The sequence below is a fragment of the Calonectris borealis genome, chromosome 2 (genome assembly GCF_964195595.1).
Source record: "Calonectris borealis chromosome 2, bCalBor7.hap1.2, whole genome shotgun sequence".
Lineage (NCBI taxonomy): Eukaryota > Metazoa > Chordata > Aves > Procellariiformes > Procellariidae > Calonectris > Calonectris borealis.
In genome coordinates this window covers 9200865-9221152 of record NC_134313.1, presented here as the reverse complement: position 1 = coordinate 9221152, position 20288 = coordinate 9200865, and the positions used below count along the sequence as shown (strand labels likewise).

Sequence of the window (20288 nt, the reverse complement as noted above, 5' to 3'; positions counted from 1 at the left end):
TCCTCGAGGTGCTGAGTGCTCCCAATTTTTATATTCAAATGCAGTCGGGAGGCACTTCACAACCAGCCTTAACACTCATGGTGTCCATGAACAACCTCATCCTCTCATCTATTGAGCTTGATTTGGGGTATCTCCCCTCCTCCGAAAACTGCCAGTTGTTAGATCAGCTCAGCTCCCTGGTGAAGCCTCACCCCAGGGCAAGGGGAATGTCCTGGTTTCAGCTGGGATAGAGTTAATTTTCTTTCTAGTAGCTGGCATAATGCTGTGTTTTGGATTTAGTATGAGCAGAATGTTGATAACACACGGATGTTTTAGTTGTTGCTAAGTAGTGTTTACAGTAGTCAAGGACTTTTCAGCTTCCCATGCTCTGCCAGGTGCACAAGAAGCTGGGAGGGAGCATAGCCAGGACAGCTGACTCAAACTGGCCAACGGGGAATTCCATATCATATGATGTCATGCTCAGTATATAAACTGGGGGGAGTTGGCTGGGGGGCAGCAATTGCTGCTCGGGGACTGGTTGGACATCGGTCGGTGGGTGGTGAACAATTGCATTGTGCATCACTTATTTTGTATATTCTACCATTATTATTATTATTATTATTATTACTACTACTACTACTACTACTACTACTACTACTACTACTACTACTATTATTTTCCCTTCCTTTTCTGTTCTATTAAACTGTCTTTATTTCAGTCCACAAATTTTACTTTTTTTTTTTCCGATTCTTTCCTCCATCCCACTGGGGTGGGAGAAGTGAGTGAGCGCCTGTGTGGTGCCTTGGCTGCCTGCCGGGTTAAACCACAACAGTCCTTTTTGGCACCCAACGTGGGGCACGAAGGATTGAGATAACGACAGATCTCACCCGAGCGTGTTAAGGCAAATTTGTTATAAGCATTTATTATATTGGTTTAATAGTTGCTAGTCACAATGTTGATGTATTGGCTCTCAAAGTTGTCATGCTGGCTCTCAATGTTGGGTTATGTAATACCTTACTTGCAGTATGTATTCCATGTTGTGCTGCTTATCACTGCTCGGAACTGGGTCAAGGTTATCATTTTGCTGCACTGTGTAACACTGTTTTATGATATGATAAAATTATTGGTCGTGAGTCTAATCTGGTATTTGTACTCAGCATTGCTGTCATCTCTGTACCTCGGGAGCCACCTCTTGTAAACTATTAATAATTACACTCTTTTCTCCTTGGAGAATTAATCTATGGGGGAGACGGGGGGGGCACTCTTTCCCCCACTCCTTCACCTTCCCTTTCATATCTCCAGAAACTCCTTTTTCTTCTGTCCTCTTCATGAAGCCCTCCACAATAGCTCTTGAGTATTTTGAATATCCTTGGGATGTTCAAACAAGCATGTTCCTATTGCTATGTCTCCTGAATGTGGTTCAGGTCTTGTTTAGGGTCAAACAACTATTTAGGAATACCGTCAACGCCAGCGACAGGCATTGTGGCTACTCCAACCCCTGCAACAGGCACTGTGGCTACTCAAATCCCAGCGACAGTTACTGTGGCTGAACCAGAATGCGCCGGTATCAGTCGCCCCTATACACAAGAAGAAATACACAAGAAGAAATACACAAGAAAATCAGCTCATTTAGTAAGGGGTGGAGTTGAACCAGGGCTATCACGAGAACAGGAGGAGGAAGAGGCAGAACCCATAAATGAGATGGTAACCGCCCGATCGCTATCCCTGAGTGAGCTGCGAGATATGTGGAAAGATGTCAGTCATTGTCCAGGCGAGCACATTGTCACCTGGCTGCTCCAATGCTGGGATAATGGGGCCAGCAGCCTGGAATTAGAGTGTAGGGGGGCATTGACAAATGCTCAGGACCTGAGTTTGCCATCGTCCTTTCTCATGGCTCCAGCAAAGCCCAGCTAGGAAATGTGGGCACCAGAAGGAAAAGTGCCTGGGGGCTGCAAGAAAAAACATAAGCAATGGGAAATCAGAGTCATGGCCAAGGGACAGGTGAGAGGATGCAACGCCTGGAATATGTGAGACTCATAGCAAAAAGAAGGGTTTCATCATAAAATGAGGATATCATTTATGCAACATCGGAGTTCAGTGGCATCTCTTTTTCACCAGTAAATGCAACAGCCGGCAGAGTGAGAAGTGATAAATCAGATACAGCCTCATTCCCACAGCACTCGACACCTCCTCCGAAACCTGAATGCCCCCACTGCAAAAGTGGGAGCCTGCCAGAGCGGCCTCCCCAGGGCACCAGGGAATGGCTGAAAGCCCCAAATTGAGCATCAAGGATTGTGCTTACTGCACAACACCAAGTTGCAGGTGGCTGTGTGTTCAAAGAAAGGCACAGTGAGACTTATTTTTTCTGCAGAGGGGGAAAGCAACTCATGATGAAACTGCGATTTGACTGGGGCGCAGCAGCCAGAACGTGCGCTTTGGCAGCTTGGCGGTGCAGGCCATGAGCAATTCATTTAATCAATGTCTTGTTACAAGAGAACATAAAAAGGGCTTTAATTAGGCAAAACATCAGGATACGCCTTCTTCCCTTCTGTGCTTTTTGAACATCGCTAGCTTTCCCAATGCTTGGATCGGGCTCTTTGGACCACCCTACTCAGAGGATACACAAAGGCTGCTCCTTCCCAGTGACCCATGGCCGCCCGTGTGCTTTACAGACCAGTTTTACATCAGCGGCCACAATGGAGACTGTTCTTATACATGTGAAATTAAGAATTTTCCGTTTAATCCTGCTAATTATTTAACATGTCTTACAGTAGGGAGATCCCCAGGGGAATTACACACTTCACGATGAGTTTTCTTTTCTACCTCGATGGATGGCAAAAGCCCTTTTTACCATCTGAAGTGAAATAAGCCGGCTCATGAAGCCTAGGCTTTCGAAGACTAGGGAGAAAAGAGGCAGTATTGACATTTGCAAATTCTGGATTCACCACCTAACTCTGCCAGGGACTTTTCTAGCTCTAGCTCGGAGCAAGTGAACGTGCGCTCTGAGTGCCTGCGAGCTAAACAGCAGCACAAACGCCCACTTTCTTCCACCTCTGCCTGCCTCGTCAGCTGAGACGGCAAATGCTTTTGGCAGGAACCGTCTCTTGCTATCTGCTCGTCATCGCTCGAATCCTGACACCGCAACCATCGCACGAACGCCGGGCTGTATCCACACCTCCCACTTACCAGCCACCACCTGTAGCTGTCTTCTGGGATCAAGGCATTTTGTGAGGTCAGGAAAGGTTGCATAGTTGTATTAAATCTCTGATCAAACCAGAGGGAATGTCCCAGCTCAGAAATGCACGTGCGACAGCTGCACGGTCTCCTGGGGTGCTTGAAGAGTTTTTGGACTTGCTCTGAAAACTGCATGATGAGGTGTCTCAGATCCCAGGTGGTCGTGGTCACCTGGTGCGTGTAGTTCAGCAGAAACGATGTTACCGTGATGAGCAAAAAGGCGAAGGTAAACACTTTCACGTTCCTCCTCCTTACGACAACCATCTTTCCCACTCGGGTTCTGCCGCCGCCGCTGACCAAGTACAATGTAGGGTCCAAAGTAAGGCAAGAAGGAAAGGGTGCTGCAGGCGCCTGCCCGTTACCACCCCGGGCTTAGGCTGAACATACCGACTCCACTACCTCCATCCATAAGGGAAGAAGCTTCGTTTCCCCTAAATGGACTTAAAAAAGGCAAAGCTGGGTATTTCCTTTCACCTTCTCACCGTGCTTCCAAGTCTCTTCCACCTCTCCGTGACCTGCTGCTAACCTCTCCCACCGAGGATTCAATGAAGATGGACCGTTGCTCTTCCACATACAAGATTTAGAGGGGAGCAATATCAGCATTAAAATTTAGGTTTTCTGTGTGGGAGGAAGCTATAAATCAAAGCAAGCAAATTGTAGAAAGAAGAGGGTGGTTATTTTTTTTGCTTGGAAGTTAGTTCACGAAGGATCAGATCATCCGGGGATGTACATTCCAGCAGAGAGACGTGCTTTGATATCCATTTAAGCCATGGAGAGCAGTTTGCAGCCTGGAGACACACACACAGAAAAAAAAGAAAGAAAAATTATTGTCAGAAAGTTTTTTGCATTCCTCCCAACCTAATTTCTCTGCTTTTCTCTGCCCATCCCAAAACTTCTGATCAGCTCGGAGCCCTTGACACAGCAGCACCGGCTGTAATTTCTGCTGCGGTATTTGCATACTGAGAAGTTTCAGGGTGAAATTTCCGAAAGGGCAGAGCATCGACCTGTGGACATTGAGTCCTTTTGTATTGAATCAGCCCTGGCGCTCTGGCCTTATTTGAATTACAGTTTGGAGCCATTTGAATGGCAATGACTCACCTCCTTCCCTTAGGCTGACCTTGATAGCCACAAGACAGGCAGCAAAGTATTCATAACTCAAAGCAGCTGAACAAAAAGAACCCGGCACAGGAGGGAGGAGCAGGACAGGGAGGAAGAGGAATTGGTTCCTTTCTCTTCCTCCCCTCAACCGGCTTAATTTTTTAAGGATCGGGGCTAGACTCGTGATTTGGAGAAAGCCAAGCAATAACAGCTCATACGTCCTGGGACAGACAGGGGAAATCAAAGTATAAATGGCCTCTGTTTCGTGTGGATTACTGCTCTTTTTCCTGCCAAGGAAGGATAGGTGGGGGCAGCCTGTGACCTCAGAGAGTTCCTGTGAGATCCCGAGCCGGCGGAGAGGCAGGGAGCTGCTTTGCCTCGGCGAGTCGGGGGATACAGAGGGACCCGAGCTGCTTTCTGCTCCCCTCCTGGTGCCCCCTGCCTGGCAGCAGTGATTTAAATGAGTTTTTAAAAGCCAAAAAATGGATCCCTTCCTCCCACGATGCCATTGTTTTGTGGGAAGAAAAAAAGTGTTGTGGTTTTTAAAACTTCGGATGTTTGCAAAAAGCCCCCAAAGTGTCATTGCTTAAATAACACTCTTTTGATTAAGAAAAAAAAAAAAAAAAAAAAAAGAAGAAAAAAATCAGAGAAGCATCTCTGTCAGAATATGTGCAATTTATGAACGAGCAAAAGCCCAGCAAGAGAAGTCTCATTTGCTACTCAGCTGCAGGCTTCGGGCCAGCAAACAAGGAGTAAAACTGCAACTGTTACCTGTCAAACCCCCTCATTTTAACCCATTCTGTGCACCACATTGATGCAGGATCCCCTCATTTCATCCCCCAAAGCCGAGGGGAAGAGGGGGGAAGTGCATCTGGTGGCCACAGGTCTGCTGCTGGCTTTTCTCCTGGGGATCCACGAGGAGCTGCCCAAGGCCAAACCGCTTTTCCAAGGGCTTTGACATGGTGTCTTGGAGACAGCACAGGCCTGTTTTTTAGAGGCGGCGTGTAAATATTTACTGAGTCCCGTAAAGTCAAATCCAAAGGCAGGAGCCTCAGACCACGGTCTTAAGCCTTTGCTCCGCTTCAGGTTTCTCATCGGCAGCACGTGATGGGTAGCGTGTGCCGTTCATTTAGCTGCTGTTTGCCAAATGCCTCGAGATTTATTTTAAGTTTGGCCCCTACAAATGCATTTACAGGAGCTCAAGGGCTGACAAGTGGGTCAGGCTGGATAACAAAAGGCTTTATTAACCCCGGCTGCTCGGGCTCGCCTGCACCAGTAAAACAGCACCCGGGAACAATCCTGTGCTCGCTTTAACTTTTTAGAGGGAAGTTTTGGGGCTAAGCAGAAATCTTCGAAACTATTCCCGGGTACAATTCAGAAATTGCAACCCAAAAGGCAGTGGAGATGTTGCCGCTGTGCCTTGGAGAGTTAGAAAGGGAGCTTAAGAGCACGGCCCCCGTGCACGGCCCCGTCCACGCCAGCTGGCCTCTGCGCCGGAGAGCGGCCCCAAACACATTTGCTTTACTAGCCTGGAGGTAGTTGTTAGTCTAAACAAAACCACAGCCTCTAAACCCCCCAAAAATATGCCAGATCCCAGAAGCAGATTGATTCTCCATTTATGGACCGGGTAATTCAAGCACTACAATGCTGGCGGGTTGAACCCCTACTGCTGTTAACGCTCGGCCAATTCGGTATTTGTAAACACAATTCCTGCTCTTCTATTATTTTTTTAAGTTGAGGAGGGAGGGGGATTATCCAGTCTTTCTTGGAAAAGTCTATAAAATGGAGTATTGTTCATAAAAGAAACAGTTCTGGCCTCCAAAACAAACACACATTTCACCAGAATTTTTTTTTTTTTTTTTTGTAACTGAGCTAAGGTTAAACTTATATTTAGAATTTGAAAAAAAAACCAAACCAAACCAGTGTTTATGCAGTGGACTGCAGTGCCTCCAAACTCCTAATCATCCTGTCTTTTATAGCACGTGATGGGAAGGTGAGAAACCAGAACTCCTCCCATGGCCCTTTTCCAGTCTTACTCTATTTTAATTCTCTCTATTTACAATTTCCTATGAATGCTCATGTTTCTTATGGATACCCATGATAGAAAAAAAAATATATATTTAACCTGACAGAAAGGCTCCGGGGACTATAAATGTGATTTAGGGCCTGAGGAGAAGGAAGACTGAAATGAACTGAAAACGTTTTCATTGAATTCACTGTGACTTGCACTGGCCCATTATTTTTCCTTTCTTAAAACACAAGTTAGATCCAGCCCAGACATCAGTACTTTCACTCTTCCCAGCATCTTGCACCGCATCTCAGACCATCCCGGCATCTCCCTCTGCTCACATAAATCTTTGCAAAAGGGTTTCCATAGGATTCGCCGAGATGTCGGGAAGCGGGAAAGGCAGGGACGATGCCAAAGCAGCAGCTGGTGTGGGAAACCACGCAGGGCTGCCAACCCCAGCCGTTGGGAATGTGCTTTACCTCCTGATAATATTTGCAATACTTAATTTAAGTCACTACAAGTAAGTACTGTGATACCAGCCATGGTCCTTATCAACATACCTCGGCGTGACCTTGGCATTAGTACATCTGCGAACAGGCTATTTTGGCCTCAGACCCAGAAACAATTTCTGGGGACTTCAGGTATGGAGATTTAAATTACGTGCCCAGCTACGGTTTCCTGAGAGTTAAACAGAGTTTAAGTACAGCCTGCGTGCGGCTGTGCCTGCGGGCAGCTGTCCCAGCTCAGCTCATGCAAGCAGGAGGTTAAGCTACCTTAAGTGATTGGGTGCTTAAGGTCTTATTTGTGGTCTGGATTTCTCCTGCTACCTTCCCACCTCCTCCCCCTTCCTACATATACTCTTGTCCCCATACACCCCTGTATACCCCGGGATAATTTATTTATGCTGCCAACACCCAGTGACGTGCAATGCAGGGAAAATGTGAAATGACCTGTCCCAGGCACGAGCAGAGAGGGGCAGGTTCAGAAGAAGGGGCAGGTTCAGAAGAAGGGGCAGGTTCCTCCAAGCTCTGTCCTGAGCATAGGAGCAGGTCCAGTATGATTAAATTGTCGTAAAGGAGAGCAGAGCTTAATCTTTTGTCTACATTTTATATTATAAAATAAAATATCAGGATCAATCGATTGTGATTGTTTGTCTTCATTGTCTTCTCGCGTTTTAGAATGAAGAACCAAGTTGGCAATCAACAGACAAGGATAGAAACACATCAGTTCAATGGACTAATATAAAGCAATTCTTAACACCTTCAGCAAATATTTTTTTGACAAATCCACCCACAAATGCAATGCATTCTCACTGCATTTGTCAGGTTATGTGATAAAAGCTCATCTGCACACCCACAAAGGAGCACAGAGAGACAAGGCAGGAGGGGAAGCCCAAATAATACCCCGCCCCAGGGTGTGCTTCCAGGCCCATCCCAGGAGCCATCAGCCCATCAAAGGCCCATCTGCACCAGCCCAGAGGAGCACAGGGGCACAATGGCAGGTGGGAACCTGAAATAAGGACTCAGAGGAAGGGACTCCCTCTCTGGGTCCCTCCCAGGGCTGGCCCAGGACAGCCTCAGCCCCAGGCATAAAACCCACCCAGATGAGTCAACACCAGAGCACCTCTGGGACTGAGACGGGTTGCTGCCGGGGGGGCATGGGACACCTTACTGGGTGCAAGGGAAGAGCATTTGGGGATTGCACAAGATCTGTGTGGTTGGCCACACAATATTAGCAGAATGCTTCATTTCTTGATTTTTTTTTAAAAGATGGGTCTTAAAAAAAAACGTAGAAAAAAACAAGGAAAAAACATTGAGAAAGAGAATCACTGCACTTCTCATCCCACTACACTAAAGTAGAGTTTGACCCCTTTTTGATGCCTACTTTGCTAGCAAAGAAGTACTTAGTACCAGCACCACTTTGAAGAGATCTTTGTTAGCTTGTGTTAGATGCTGAGGGTTCAGGATCCAGCTTTTGCCTTCTGGTCCGTAACTCACATTAAAACCCTGTTGTGAAATGCACTTCTATAGTTTGAAGTTGCCAGCATTTTCCAGACGCAGCGTGTCGGGCAGAACAGCACAAAGGCAACAGGGAACAGCATCCCTGTACAGAGATATTTCCAGCTTTCCATTCACTGCTTGAATAGCTCAAAGGTCTTGAAGTCCTTTAGACTCAAAACCCACATACCCACCCACCCCGGCGAAAGATGGGGAAAGACAACGCGACCTGCTGCGGCTCTCTCATGACTGATGGTGGCCGTCATACAACCCTTCTACAACCCACAGTATTTCATAGCTGGAATATGTATACTTCAAGGAGTAGAGATTTGCTGCAGTTGGACTTCAAGAGACCGTGTTGTGCTAGAAAGGTCTCGGCGGCAGAACTGCAAGTGCCCATTTTCAGAAGCACAGCTCAGATCCCCGCCTTGCAAAACCTCCAAAGATGAATTAGTTTCCCAGCTAAGCCACTGACAGCTATATTGTTATAAAGCCTTTTGGCAACACAAACAGTATGTCCTCAAGCATCCTTCCTGCTGTTTTGGAACTTTCTTCCCATCCACACTCCTTGTGAGTAACTGCTTGAGCAACCCTCGGTCTCCAAGCCCTGGCCTGGGAGAGGATGGAAGGTTAAATCCTGCTTTACTGCACCCACGAAGGCCCAGAGCAGTCTCAGAAGGTGTCATCCCAGGGCAGCAAAAAGCCTGTCCCTGGAAAAATATACATAAATTTCTGCCTCAGGTCTGTGCTTGGGCCTGGAGAGGAACAACGGAGGGGACTGTTTCACTCCAAACCACAGGCTTGTCTGCCCTGCCCCAGCTCATCGTTGGCTACCTCCCACTGCCAGGAGCTGGCTGACATTTAGAAAGAAACACTTCATTGGTCTGACACCTTGCCAGAGACATCTGAGCATGAGGCTTTTGCTACGTGAGATAGATTGTGCAATTAAGAGACAGCCTGGCAGCCTGGCAGTTAAACACAGGGCAGAAGCCTGATTCTCCCTTAACCAGATGTGCTGGGAGCCCGTGCAAGACCTCTGGTCCATCTCCTCCAGCTCCAGGAGATCAGTCTCACCAAGCATTGAAGGCCACACGAGGGTTGGAGTCATGAGGGTGCTTCCTGTGCCCCAGCACAGCCTCTGCGGCTTCAGCCTCTTCGTGGTGTGACTTGCCACGTGCCGCTGGCCCCACGGCACTGGCAGGCAAAGGGGAGCCCCCTTCTTCTCAGACACCAAAAGTCACCACAGGATGCAATTTTGGAAAAGCACCAGCTGCCACATGACTTTCCCCTTTTCCATCCGTAACTTAATTAAAATCAGACTGTGTTTTGTTTCTCAGAGCTAACTGGCTCCTCTCTCCTGTCCATCTTTACATCCTCACAGGGATGACATAGATGCTGCTGTCCCGTGTGCCCGCAGCCATGGAAAAGCAGCCTCAAGTCCCACCTGCCATTTAATCAGGGAGAAAATGATCTGTAACTCTTCTGCCCCATCCCTGACCATGCTGTGAAGCATAAATCCGTTTGACTGCCACTTGTCAAATGGGGTCACAGCTTCAAAGTCGGGCAAGGCGGTCGGTATACCGCTCTTGGATTTATTAAAATGCTCACCCCAAGCAACTCCAAGTAATCATATCAACACTGCCTAGAAAACAAAATCATTCATGAACACTTAAGCCGTGAGAAAAAGTAGCTTTAGACACATTTGAAGGCAGCAGCTGCTCCATGCTTCTTGAATTTGGAGCCAGCTATTGGGCAGTGTTTCATCCATCACAGTGAATAGAAGAAAACGTGGAGGTGGTTTACGGAGCGTAACTGCATGGCATTTTAGGTGTCAGTGATCTGAAGAAAAATCATTATGTACTTATGTCTTATCAGTGAGCGGGTTTGCTGGCAGGCTCGGGCTGGCCAGGTAGATAGGAGATCTCCCTGCTACTCTAACACAGCCTGCCCTGCCTCCGTGCATCACAGGTCTGTGCAGTCAAGAGTAAGCAAACAGCTTTTTGTGCAAGATCTGTATAAGATTAACAGAAGCTCGGGTGGGAAAGTTGCATTCTGTTGCCTCAAAATAAATCTTTATCTTGGCAGACTTTATCAGGCATGTTGCTGAGTGGTCTGGAAATGAAAACTCCCTCGCAATGCTTGAGGAAAGGGCTGGAGGCTCTGGCTCAGAAAGGGTCATGATCCTGCCCATACCCTTGGGCGCTGAGAGCCGCCATCCCTGCCTCCTCCTCCGGGGTGAAGACATTTTGTCCTCCACCACTGCAGAGGGGTTTGTAGCAGCAAAAGCTTCCTCCTCCCTCGCATACCAAGAGTTGATTCCTGCAAGGGATGTTTGGTCTAGAGAAATTGCAGTGTTAATATCCAGGATTAATTGTGCTGTCCTCCATGGGCTACGGTTCCTACTCATGTCTTCAGGCCAAGTGGGAATTTTTGCTTTGAATGGGGCTGGAAGTGCCATGAAAGATGGTCTGGCTCCAAAATCTCTGCCCTTGCCTCTCCACCACGTCTATGGCAGAAGCTACCTTAGGAGCTGAGCATGGAGAAGGGTGGATGCTCCAACCACCTCTTCTGTGGGGCTACAGGACAACTTCACTCCGCTCCTGGGGAGACGGTGCAGCCACAAATGGGTCTGAAACAAAGTTTGCTCTGACCAATGAAGCTTGCATTATGCTCTAGATGAAGAACTGCCCAGTAAAAAGTGACAACCTGGGCTTAAGTCTTTGTTCTCCTCGTTGATCCCAAAGCTGTCTTTGATGAATTGTCCAGATGGACACCAGTGACAAGTGGTGTCCTTCAGGGGTCCATATTGGGACCAGTACTGCTTAATATCTTCATCAATGACATAGTGGGATTGAGTGCACCCTCAGCAAGTTTGCAGATGACACCAAGCTGAGTGGTGCAGGCAACATGCCTGAGGGACGGGATGCCATCCAGAGGGACCTGGACAAGCTTGAAAAGTGGGCTCGTGTGAACCTCATGAGGTTCAAAAAGGCCAAGTGCAAGGTCCTGCACCTGGGTTGGGGCAACCCCCGGTATCAATACAGGCTAGGAGATGAAGGGATTGAGACCAGCCCTGCCGAGAAGGACCTGGGGGTACTGGTGGACAAAAAATGGGACATGAGCCGGCAATGTGCACTCACAACCTAGAAAGCCAACTGTATCTTGGGCTGCATCAAAAGAAGCGTGGCCAGCAGGTCAAGAGAGGTGATTCTGCCCCTCTACCCCGCTTGCAGTGCTGCGTCCAGCTCTGGAGTCCTAAGCACAAGAAAGACATGGACCTGTTGGAGTGGGTCCAGAGCAGGGCCACAAAGATGATCAGGGGGATGGAACACCTCTCCTATGAAGAAAGGCTGAGAGAGTTGGGGTTATTCAGCCTGGAGAAGAGAAGGCTCCGGAGTGACCTTATTGCAGCCTTTCAGTACTTAAAGGGGGCTTATAAGAAAGATGGGGACAAACTTTTTAGCAGGGCCTGCTGCAACAGGATAAGGGGGAATGGTTTTAAACTAAAAGAGGGTAGATTTAGACTAGATATAAGGAAGAAATTTTTTACAGTGAGGGTGGTGAAACACTGGCACAGGTTGCCCAGAGAGGTGGTAGATGCCCCATCCCTGGAAACATTCAAGGTCAGGTTGGATGGGGCTCTGAGCAACCTGACCTAGTTGAAGATGTCCCTGCTTATTGTGGAGGGGGTTGGACTAGATGACCTTTAAAGGTCCCTTCCAACCAAACCATTCTATGATTCTATGATTCTATGAATAAAAATGCTGATGCTGCAAATTCATTCCAGAGTCCCAATCAAACTGCCACCTTTTTGATAGACGCTGTGTCCCCTGCTGCCATCTCTTCATACAGCACCTGATCTTCAGACTTGAGAGAGGAGCAAAACTGCGTTTGGGGTGAAGGGCAAAGGCTGTGGGGAGCCTGGCTCCCTCCCCTGGTGGCATCAGCTATGCAAGGATGACATTCATCTGGGTACAACTTATCACTGGGAAACACATGGATGATTGTGACTGTGGAGATAAACTCATGATCAATTTATTTCCAATGGGAGCTGTAATGTAAATAAGTCACTGTTCATATATTAGCCTTTTGTTACTGTGGCCAGGCTTGGTATTATGCCAGGCTTGGTGAAAAAGCCCACTGATAATATACCAAAACTTGCCAATGTAAGCCTAGTCTTAACTTTTCCAGGTTATTTTGGTGCCAAGGGAGCACTCAGCCTCATTTGCAGACCATGAAGCAACCACCGCTTGCAAGTTGGTCCCTCGGTGTCTTCTTCATGGGATAAACTGGGAAAGGCCATTGAAAAGGGTGATTAATTCAAACTTAACAGGCAGCTCCACTGCTGACCTGTTTACGGTCCGTTGCTTTGACTCAACACTCAGCTCAAGTATTTTCAGGACAAAATAGAAGCACCAGAAAAAGAGCATTGTCCAGCCAAGCTGTGAACCATAGTGATTACAGCCGAGAGGCTGGAGGCTGCCAGGTCTCACCAGGGGTGTGCTGAAAACCAACAGTGGAAATATAAGCTGCTGGTAGTAACATCTTCCACAGCCTCTGTCTTGCTAGAAAGTGATTTTGGAGGAGCCCTACCTCTTTATACACACTCTATTAACCAAGAAATGGCACCTCTGCTTCCCTGGTGGTACTTCATTTTCTTTCATATATTTCCCGCTTCCATATAATCCCCGCTTAGGCACATGGTGTAGTGGGCATGGTGGTATTGGGTTGACAGTTGGCCTCGATGATCTTAGAGGTCTTTTCCAACCTTAATCATTCTATGATTCTATGATTCCAATCCCTTTCCCCACAGACACATTGATGTTTTAAATAGCAAATATTTCACTACAAGCTCTTAAAAACCATTCTTTTCCTTCCTAATCCTGCAGTTTGCAATGCTGGACAGACACATAGGTTAAACCTGCTGGACTATGAGAGCTTTTCTGTGGTGGGCCAACATCCACCGATGGGATGGGACTTTTTCTGTTGTCTTTATATAGGCCGGCACGCTGAGAGCCCAAAGCTGGGGCAATGAAAACAATAACTCCACGGTGAAAATCCTACACTAAAATCCACTTACTCACTAAAATTCATTCACTCTGACTCTGTGAATCGCTCTACTTCGAAGAGTTCTTTAAAAACATCCAAGCAGACAACTGGATACATAAAAATTGCTGTTTGATTCCTGTTGACAACCTTTGATGGCAGAGAGTCCATGGAGGACAGAGTGCCCTTGTACTCTCAAATCCTTCCCGTGCCATTAGGTGATTTGTAGGCTGGGATCAAAGCTCTGCTACCCTTTGCTTGGGAAAAAAAGAGCTATCAAAAGGATTTCCAGGACACCCATGTGTGTTTCCACCTAGCATAATTCTTTAACGATTCATGATAACGATTCCCTAGAGCTGGAGCTGGCAAGGAGTTTTTCAAGAACAGTTTATTTTTATTTCTTTTTTTTTTTTAATCAGTTTGTCAAAATTAAACCTTTCTGTGGATAAAATTGTTTTCCATCTTGATTTTCTGTTTCAAGAAACTTTCAAAAAAAGACAGATCTCTGACATTTTAAATGAAAAATTCTAGTTTTCATTTTGCAAAAAAACTTTGTCTAGAAAATATGTAATTTGTGGCAATCAAAGGAAAGCAAAACATTTAGAAGTTCAAAATGAAAAAACCAAAAAGCTCTATTTTCACTCCTGTTAGGAGAAGGGTGAAAAAAAATTATCATCTCTTCTTTTTGGTTTTACTTCATATTGGGCTGACTATGTTTTTTTTTTTTAAGTCTTGCCAATTCTCCCAAGACAGTAAGAATGCTACTTTCAGGTAGTTCAAATACAGAAAGACAAATTAACGGTGACAACAGCAGTAGTAGAAATAGAGGCAAGCTAAAAGTATTGTAGAAGTGAATTCCTGTACATGCATTAGTTTCAGTTTTATAGGATTACAGGAGAGGATATAGGATTATTTCAGATTATAGGACACTCTAAACTAAAGGTGGGACTCAGTCATATTGACAGCAGGTGTTTTGCCAGCCTGCCTATGAGTATGCAGCTCAAAAACATTCACCAGTCTATTTCTTGGTTAAAACTGTAGGGAAATGTATATGACTAAATACAGTTGGTCACGTGGAACAGACTTCAAAGAATACGTTGTGAGGAACCCTGATTTCTGATATTAAGAGAGTGATTAACACACCACATGGCATTATAATTCTAAATGCAGAGAAAGATTAGATGATAATGATAATATTGACAGTATTGTCAACAGTCCCTAAAATCTAGGAAACTTGTTTCCCTGCCCATGTGAGCATCTCTGACTCTCTTCGCTGGGATTCCTGCCCTGAAGCAATACCAAGCAGTTGTTGGCACTGTGAGGTTGTTAACTTGTGTTCACACCGATGGGCTCCTTGTTAAACCAACAACGTTTCTCTTACAATCGATGACACCAACCGATACAGCTCTGCATTAAACTTTTATTCATCAGACAGACTGAATTCACTCTGGAGAAGGTTTTAATGACACCACAGGGATTTTCTCCTTCATTAACCTGGGATTTATGTTAGTCTTTCTTGTGCTATAAAGGTGTCAAATTGCCCACAATTAAATTCAGAGATGTTTTAGCATCGGTGCATAGTCTGGACCTGGCAATCAGTGCAAGCTATGGCAAGTACAAAATAATACTTCGAGTTTTCTATTTACTGTGCACACTTCTGAGAGTTTGGCAGTCACAGTAAGTTTATAAGGAGTCAATAAATAATACACTAAAAATATATCACAGATATAAGTAACACATTTGATAATTAATATACTGTGTTACAAGCCAGAATTACAAAGCCATTAGGTAGCTACTTTAATTGATCAATCATTTATACATCCTTAATACGAGCACTTGTCCTATTTGGATCCAAATGCACTGTGTCCTCTTGCTCCCAGCCCGGGCATCATCCAGCCTCTGTCCATATGGTGACGGTCCCATTCCAGCTTTTACCCTATATCTACCATGGCATTGACAGGAAAGAAAGAAATGAATGATCCAGACTGCCTTTTATCCAGAGGAATGCCAGACCTTAGGTCATCTCTAATACCTCATGGATAGAAGTAGCTGCCCAGAGCAGGCAATATGAATATGGCCCTTTGGTGCTCCATCGGTGGAAGCTTTGCTTTGGACTATGTGGTAGCCAGGGTACAGAAAAACCACAGGATTTCAGTGAAGAAGAAATTTTGTCTTTTTGTCTGGACTTTTGAAATGTTTTGAGAGAAATAAAGATTAGCATACATCATCAGAGTGGCACAGAAAAGGCTTCCCATAATCCTGAATATGAAAATATGTCAAGAGCTGCATGCAAAATGGATTTGCATACATCAGAGCTGCACATACAGCCGCTTGACTGGGCATCCTGAAGTGCATTAAAAATGTTAATACTGAATTATGTGGATGCTGATAATTGAATGCTGGAGAAACACACACAGACATGCACAAACTATAGCATCTTTTCCACTTGTCTGTCTTAGATGGTTAAAATATAAAAAGGGAGACTACTAAGGTAGCCAGCCATCCTTGAATATTTAAGGCCTTTCTGTTTCAAAGAGAAATTCAAAGTATCACTTATCCATCCAGAAAAAATTAGCAGAGGAAGATTCAATTTATTTAGTATTAAAATTTTCAATTCTAAAATGGCACCATACTATCATCCATCGATTCTGTAAAAGCAGAAATTTTAACACAAGAAAGCGATGATCAATTCAATATTGCTTTGGTCTCGCCCTCTGCAGTGCTGCCAGCCACATCCTACCTAGAAATCAAGCCGTAGCAGGCCAGATGCTGGAAACATTAGCCTGGATTTACTCTTTTACCTGTGACAAAGAGTGGAAGAGGAAAGATCTCTGTCCTTGGGCTGTGATCGTCGAGCCAGGATGGGGAAGCCCCTGCTGCTTACTTTTCCCCAACAATAATTTCCAACATCTGCCCAGTTGGTGGTGCATTAGAAAACCAAGAACTTTTTCTCCTGCATCTAGGAAAGATAAACACCAGCCCTACACGGGCTGGTTTGGTGCTGGTCAGAAATCCCAGCTTCATTGGGATCACTATCCTTAAGTGACCATAACTGTATCAGCACTACGTCAGCACAAACCCCACAGAGGAACAACATCTAAAGCTAAATCCTGTCTTCGGGTTCAAGATCACGTCTCCCATTGAAACACCGAGAACGGGATCCCACATTCATTGCAATATCCTTTCCCTAAGACATTCCTTCATTTTCAGTGGGACAGGGAAGCTTTTTCTTTCCGTTGCAAGCTTTTGTGCATATTACTATTGCAATGAACATGGGATCTCGTTCTCACTCTGATGAAAAGTTTCACGGTAACTTTTAAAATGGGGCTTACAAAAATGTCACCGCTTACTCTAGCAATAAAGCTCCTGGCAAGTTTTAATGGGCACAGTGTTAAAAACTAACAGTCCCCAATGACCGCAGGCAGCAGAGCCCTGGGGCTTTGGGTCTTCTTTTAAATGAGCCACCAATTTGTGTCAAAAAGTTTGCTTTGCAAGTGGGGGCTACAGGATTTTTATTTGTGTTTTGCCTTTATTAAGCAAAGGAAAAAGAAAAGTCATGTCACCTTTAATTAAAACCTCTCAAGGATTTGCCGGGAACTGTATACCAAGAAACTCTTGAAAATACGCTGTTCTACTTGGGTAGGTTTTAAACAGAGTAAGATGAGGTTTTAATCTCTTTTATTACTCTCTTGCTCAAAAAAAAAAAAAGTGAATGCTGAAAAATAATGACTGCATCCAAAGGGAAGTCATTATAAATAGAGCTTAAACGTCCCCAGAGGAGAACTGACCTATGACTTCTTATGGAGATGTAGCATCGGCTGAAAGGCATTGTTGTTTTTAAGTTACTCTAAAAGGAGACAAGAGTCCCCAGCCCCAGAAGCGTTGTCACACTCAGCTACAAGGGGTTGATCCAGTACGTGGTAGTTGTTGTCGCTGGGGTGTTCCCATCCTTAGGAAAAGATAGGGGATACCAGGGGATCCTGTGCCTCAACAGATTGCTGGATCGCTCCGAGATCTTTGTTTAAAAGATGAAGTTGCCAGTGACCAGCATCACTGCTGCAGAGATGTTTCCAAACTTGCAGCTATGGAAATTGTTCTCATTTTACAGCCTCCTGTATTTCTTACTTCTGAATTTCATTGACCCTGCTCTGATTTACGTGCACAGCAGATTTGGTGCATCGCTGATTTGTATGAGAATCAGTGAGGAAAGTGTGGGAGACAGACGGCAACAGGGCTCACAGTGACAGCACATGGCATACGGAGGCAAAATGATCTCACCTGAGTTTTACAAATATATGCAGTCATTTCTGTTCACGGAGCTATCAGCTAGAAAGGCAACCGAGCAGAGGACTGCTTGCCCCTCGCAGCCACTCAGCGAGATGGAGCTCCTGGCTGACACCCGAAACTGAGAGGGTTTGGCTTTAATTCTGGACATTTGTTCATAGACTCATAGGAAGCTCAGCTGGGTGAGGTGCTGAGCGGTTTCCTCCTGTGGAAAGGCAGCACAAAACGGTTACACGTACTATTTTAATAGAAGTTTCTCTAACTCCTTCTGAAAACAGCCCGTAGAGGAAATTCTCCAACTTCTCCGAGCAATTTGTTATCAGTACAAGACCGTCCCTGGCTCAGACAATAGCAAAAAAGCCCTTCCCCAAACTCCCATTTGAGTTAACAGTCTTAAAGAAAGAAAGTGAAACAAGCCCAGCCTTCAGATGAAACGTTACGCTGCGAAACTTTCAGCCCTGAATCAAAACCAAACTCTTTGAGAAGACCACAGAGCAACGCCCTGTAGCATCTACGAGCATCCACCTGCTGCTGAAGCTGCAGCCCGGCTTGCACAGCCACGCAGGGGGGCAAGAATCGCAGAATCACAGAATCATTAAGGTTGGAAAAGACCCTTAAGATCATCAAGTCCAACCATAAACCAAGTCCACGACTAAACCATTCCTCCAAGCGCCACGTCTATGCATCTTTTAAATACCTCCAGGGATGACTCAACCACTTCCCTGGGCAGCCTGTTCCAGTGCTTTACAACCCTTCTGGTGAAGAAATTTCTCCTAATGTCCAATCTAAACCTTCCCTGGCACAACTTGAGGCCATTTCCTCTCGTCCTATCGCTTGTTACTTGGGAGAAGAGACCAACACCCACCTCGCTACAACCTCCTTTCAGGTAGTTGTAGAGCGCAATAAGGTCTCCCCTCAGCCTTTTCTTCTCCAGACTAAACAAGCCCAGGAGGAATGTCCCCCTGCTTCCAGATACAGTCCTGGGAAACAGCTTCAGCATGTGATCCCATCCCTCATTTACAGGACATAACACTATGCTGGGAACGATAGGAAAAGTCCTGGGATGTCCTGGGTCAGGTGGCCGAGTGGGGAGGAGCGCGTAGGCTGAGCAGGCTGTGCATAGCTGCATGCATGTAGCCCATAGGGACAGCGGGGACTATGCTTTACCGGGGGGAGACTGATTTTTCTTCCATGCACGTACCAAAATGGTTAAAGCGTCCTTTCATAACTTTCCTTTGGTCCCACCTTTTTACTCCAAGGTAGTGGAAGAAAGAGGAGAAGGTACGAGGAAAGAGGATTTGCCTGGATTAGCTGGGAGCAGGAAGGGTCTGGGAGCAGGTTTACTGCCCGGCTGACAGGGCTTACAGCTGGAATTAACCCTTATATGGGTCATACCACTGCGTGCAAGGGGGGTGGGGGGCACGCAAGGATCTAGCCACTGTCCAAATTTCTGGTGGTCTGAACCAAACCAACCTTTCACCATGATAAAACCCCTTTTCTCTAGCAAGGGCTGAAACAATTAAGAGGGACATCGCCCCTCTTCCTCCCCATGGCTTGTATTAGAATCATAGAATCATAGAACAGTTTGGGTTGGAAGGGACCTTTAAAGGTCATCTGGTCCAACCCCCCTGCCGTGGGCAAGGACATCGTCAACTAGATCAGGGTGCTCAGAGCCCCATCCAACCTGACCTTGAATGTTTCCAGGGATGGGGCATCTACCACCTCTCTGGGCAACCTGTGCCAGGGTTTCACCATCCTCATCGTAAAAAATTTCTTCCTTATATCTAGTCTGAATCTCCCTTCTTTTAGTTTAAAACCATTCCCCCTTGTCCTATCATTACAAGCCCTAGGGTATTACTGGTACCCTCTCCAACTCACCCTCTGCAAAGCCGATCTGGGGCTGCAAAGCATCCATGAGGTGAAACATGTATTACAGCTCAACCTGCTCAACACAGGCAGGAAAAAAATGGGATTTGCTTTCAAAAACAGCTTTACAAAAACATGGAGGTGAGCTGCATGTTTGGTGACCGGGCTCCACAGCATTGTCACAGCAGACAGAGGGAATGAAGAAGTTTTTGCAGCCCCACCAGTGCTACTGAGGAGGAATAAAGCCCCTTTGTTGCCCAGATGCCCGTCAGCAATGTTCCCCCGCGTGCAGGTGAGGTTCCTGTGGGCGATACCTGCCCCAGGTCCAGACAATTTGTGAGAGCGCATGTGGCATGTACGTCTTCTCCCAACTCCAGGCTAACTAGCCCTGATGTGTAAAGCCCTTGGCTTGACAGGTGTTGCGAGTTACTTCATGTTGGCCAGACATCTTTAAATGACTGTAGAAATACCAAGCTAATTAAGAAATGAAAATAGAGCTCCTGATGAGCAAGCGGAAAAAGAAAAACCGTAATAGTCCTAGACAGAAAAAAAAAAAAACAAAAATCCCTGGTAATGCCAGACTTGAAGTGACAAAATCCAGGTGGCATTTGTCGCGCATGATGACAAACAAGTATCGGCCAAAGCACTCACTGCTTTCATTTGAGGTACTCCACTTGAGACGTTTGGGCTGAGTTTCCAGAGATGCTGAGCATCCACCCCTCGCTGGTTTCCACAATTTTAGCCACTTGACACCCCCAAGAAGCCACAGCAGAATC

At 46.0% G+C, this 20288-nt stretch overlaps 1 protein-coding gene across 5 annotated transcripts in view; it reads right to left on the bottom strand.

Annotated features, from left to right (window-relative positions):
* The window catches only part of ST3GAL1 (ST3 beta-galactoside alpha-2,3-sialyltransferase 1), an 81473-nt gene that overhangs the window by 23001 nt on the left and 38184 nt on the right, over positions 1 to 20288 (bottom strand). For all 5 annotated transcript variants that reach the window (XM_075141129.1, XM_075141131.1, XM_075141133.1 and 2 more), the window contains one exon: positions 3166 to 4001. In XM_075141129.1, coding sequence (XP_074997230.1) covers positions 3166 to 3477 — 312 coding nt within the window. In that variant the 5' untranslated portion in view covers positions 3478 to 4001. The remainder of the gene's footprint in view (positions 1 to 3165; positions 4002 to 20288) is intronic.